This window comes from Myotis brandtii, unplaced genomic scaffold, assembly GCF_000412655.1.
Source record: "Myotis brandtii unplaced genomic scaffold, ASM41265v1 scaffold64, whole genome shotgun sequence".
Lineage (NCBI taxonomy): Eukaryota > Metazoa > Chordata > Mammalia > Chiroptera > Vespertilionidae > Myotis > Myotis brandtii.
In genome coordinates this window covers 2,705,500-2,709,411 of record NW_005370460.1, presented here as the reverse complement: position 1 = coordinate 2,709,411, position 3,912 = coordinate 2,705,500, and the positions used below count along the sequence as shown (strand labels likewise).

At 42.8% G+C, this 3,912-nt stretch overlaps 1 protein-coding gene across 3 annotated transcripts in view; it reads left to right on the top strand.

Annotated features, from left to right (window-relative positions):
* TMCO1 (transmembrane and coiled-coil domains 1) overlaps positions 1 to 3,912 on the top strand; it is a 29,564-nt gene that overhangs the window by 21,148 nt on the left and 4,504 nt on the right. The window contains exon 7 of one of the 3 annotated variants that reach the window (XR_001359490.1): positions 1,351 to 1,440. The exons of 1 other annotated variant lie outside the window; for it this stretch is intronic. Coding sequence is in view for 1 of the 2 variants with exons in the window: in XM_014528562.1 (XP_014384048.1) it covers positions 1,306 to 1,314 (9 nt within the window). In the remaining variant the exon portion in view is untranslated. Of the gene's footprint in view, positions 1 to 1,305; positions 1,441 to 3,912 lie in introns of those variants that run through there. One more of the 3 variants, XM_014528562.1, reaches the window with a different exon arrangement.

The window sequence follows — 3,912 nt, the reverse complement described above, 5'->3', positions numbered from 1 at the left end:
CCAGCCAGCCCCGCCCCTGGTCGAACTCCCAGTCAAGGGGACAATTTGCATATTAGGCTTTTATTATATAGGATAATTCCTTGATAGAGTCATATGTCTATTCACTTATTCATTCCACAAAATTGAGCACATACATGTACTAGGCTCTGTGCCGGAGGCTCTGTGTTCAGTTGTAGACAAACTGACATGTGGTTATGGTTCTTGCCTTCATGGAGCTTGTTTCTTTTGAAATAAAAAGGTTAATTTTCCACCTGTAGCTTCACTTTTTAAAATATCACTATCAAATATGAGAACATAGAAGTACAGTGAGGCCTTGACTTACGAGTTTAATTCGTTCCATGACGGAGCTCGTAACTCAAATTACTCGTATGTCAAATCAAAAAGTGAATGAGTGAGACACGTGATGCTGGGCTGATGTTGTGGCATTCACTGACATTCGCTGCGCCAACTAGCAGTGGGGTATCTGAAGCTGGCTCGTAACCCGAATTTTAGCTCGCAACTCAAAGCAAAAAATCGGCCGAGAGACGGCTCGTATCTCGAAAAACTCGTTAGTCGGGACACTCGTAAGTCAAGGCCCCACTGTACATCTGAGTTTATTTCTGTTATGCTAATCATTCTAAGTAAATTAAACAAAGAAGCAAATTAGACAAAGATTAAACAAAGTGTTTGTGAGCCTGGTTTTCGTCTATTGCATGTCATGTTCCCTTTCTAGGGTGTTATTAGTCTATGGTTTACCACTGACTTAGGAGCTTTCAAGGAAAATAAAATAATATTATTATGCTGATCATACAGGGTAGGGCAAAAGTAGGTTTACAGTTATGAATATGTGAAACATCGCTTATTCTTGTATTCTTCTTTATTAATTATTGCATTGTTTCCCATACGAACAACTGTAAACCACCTTTTGCCCCGCCCTGTGTAATGGAATTGAAGCCCCGTTTCTACTCTAAGATGGTGGGAGAGGGAGAATGCATGTGAGGCTGAGAACCTGCAGCATTGGCAGGTTGAATCTTCCTCCCACTGAGGCGGAGTGTCCTGGGGAGTCCTGTAGCCTCTCGGAGCCCCGTTTTCACGGAGGTGACATGGGGTCCATGGCAGCCCCCACTTGTGGACGTCAGATGGTAGTCTGGAACGGAAACAGTTGTTCCTACGGCCGCCCAAGTTCCAGCCCAAGATAGGACAGTGTTCCTTTTCACAGATTAAGACATGACATGTCATATTAACTGAAAATAAATCTAATGACCTTTGCTGATTTTATCTTTCTCCTTTTGTTTACTTCCTTAACGTCTGGTGATTAACAATTAGCTGCCTTGACCTTCACACCCAGCTATTTCCTTTGTGCATTTGTAGGGGTGGAAACGGTAGGCCCGCCAACTTCCCTGAGAGGTGTCAATAACAGTCCAGGGTGGTGACGGGCATTTCCTTCACTCCTTCATTAAGGTACTTGCTTTTGTTGTCCTTGTTATGAGTCAGTGGCTTGGGTGAATGATTATCTCTGTATAAAGTGCTCTGCCTCTCATCTCAGTAAAACTCCAAGTGAACCTGCCTGTCAATAGCTGGGGGAGACAGGTCTATTCTTATAGATTCATGGGGTTGTGAAATCCAGAAGGATTAGTGGTTCTGAGGAAATGCAGAACTCACAATGGGAACAAACCCACAGTAATTGTAGAGTGTGATTGCTCCCGTGTGTGTATGTGTGTGTGTGTGTATGTTTACAATATGGTGTTGGAGAGAAAAACATGCTATGGACACATAGTGGCTTAAGTATTACAAATGTCCACCCTGTGACCACTTCCACCCCACCCCCTCTCCAGGCCTTCACCACCCTGTTGTCTGTGTCCATGGTTTTGCATACAAGTTCTTTGGTTAACCTCTTCCCCCTCCCCACTTCCCTCTGAAATACGTCAGTCTGTTGCATGCTTCAGTGTCTGTGGTTCTTTTTTTAAATATATTTTTATTGATTTCAGAGAGGAAGAGAGAGGGAGAGATAGAAACATCTATGATGAGAGAGAAGCATGGATCAGCTGCCTCCTACACACCCCCTACTGGGGATGGAGCCCACAACCTAGCATGTGCCCTGACTGGGAATCGTACCATGACCTCCTGGTTCAGAGTTAGACGCTCAACCACTGTGCAACACTGGCCAGTTCTATTTTGTTTATTAGATTCCACAGCAAATCCTTTTTCTTTTTCTTTTATTGTTTAAAGTATTACAAATAGTAGTACATATGTCTCCTTTTTTTTCCCCATTAACAGTAGTACATACGTCTCCTTTTTTTTCCCCATTGACCTTCCCCCTGCTTCCTGTACCCCTCCCCCCCGCACATGCCCTCACCCACCCCAGTGTCTTGCATCCATTGATTATGCTTATATGCATGCATACAAGTCCTTCAGTTGATCTCTTACCTCCTCCTCCCCAACCCTCCCAGCGTTCCCGCTGTAGTTTGACAGTCTGTTTGATGCAAATCTTTTTTCTTTAGGATATCTTCACTGGCTACAATATACGGGGCTTATTGTTTTTGTTTTAATCCTTTCAGCATCTTAACATACCTTCCCACTATCTTTTGCCTCCATTCTTTCTTTCTTTTTTAAAAAAAAATATATTTTATTAATTTTTTACAGAGAGGAAGGGAGAGGGATAGAGAGTTAGAAACATCAATGAGAGAGAAACATCGATCAGCTGCCTCCTGCACACCCCCCACTGGGGATGTGCCCGCAACCAAGGTACATGCCCTTGACCGGAATCGAATCTGGGACCCTTCAGTCCGCAGGCCCACTGAGCCAAACCAGTTAGGGCTGCCTCCATTATTTCTGATGAGAAGTCCACGTATGTTTGTAGATAAGGTCACTTCCGTTTGGCTGCTTTCTGACTTTCTCTTTGAGTTTGGTTTTCAGCACTTCGACTATGATGTGTGTAGGCTTTAGAAAGTAATTTTTATCCTACCTAGATTTTCAATGAATCTTAGAAAATTTCAGGCATACTTTCTTCAAATATTTTTTTCTGGCCCATTCTTTCTTCTGTGATTCTAGTTAAGTGTTAGTCTTTTTGGTATTGTCCAACAAGACACTGAGGCTCTATTTAATTTTTAAAAATACTTTATTTCTGTTCTTAGGATAATTTGTGTTAATCTGTTGTCTGGGTTACTGACTCCTTTGTCATTGCTAATATGAGTGAGCCCCAACTCCATGCAGTGATTGTTAAATTTTGATATATTTTAGGTCCAGAATTTTTTTTTGCATCCTCTGCCTTCTGTATTATGGGAACTTGATGAGCAATTGTAATCTGTTGTGAGAAGCCTGATTGCCAGCTGCCAGTGAGACAAAGCGTGAACCGACGATTTCCATGGCTGAGTTATTTTAGCTAAATGACTAAGGAATAAAATTTAGCAGAATGTCTTTATTGCCAGTGACCTGGTTCTTCCCAAAGCGACTTCCTCTTCTTGATCACTGGTCCTGCCTTTGCAAAGAGGAAGGAGCACAGATCCTGCAGTGGCATTTTTCTGGGTTTCCTGCCAATACAAGGTGTGATTACAGGAAAATGCTTTTCCTTCTGACACACACTCTTCAGTTGTGCCCTGTTACACAGGACTGGACAGAAAGTCAAAAGAATTGTTCTATATTTTTCTAAACCTGTGCTTAGTAGTGTTCTTCTACTTTATATCATCTTTATAATATGTTAAAACACCTGTCTTCTAGCAGAATTCATGTTCCTAGACTCAATCTTCCTAATTAAGTAGGCCTGAAAAATGGCCTCCAGGAGGAGCATTGAGAGGCGTGGGTCCACAGTCAGGACAAGTTTCATGGAGGAGGAACTGGAAGATGTAGAGGGTAACATGCCCTCAAGTCTCTGCCACACAGCATGGTGCTCAGGGAGGGAGGCTCAGGGAGGGATGCTCAGAGGGGGATGCTCAG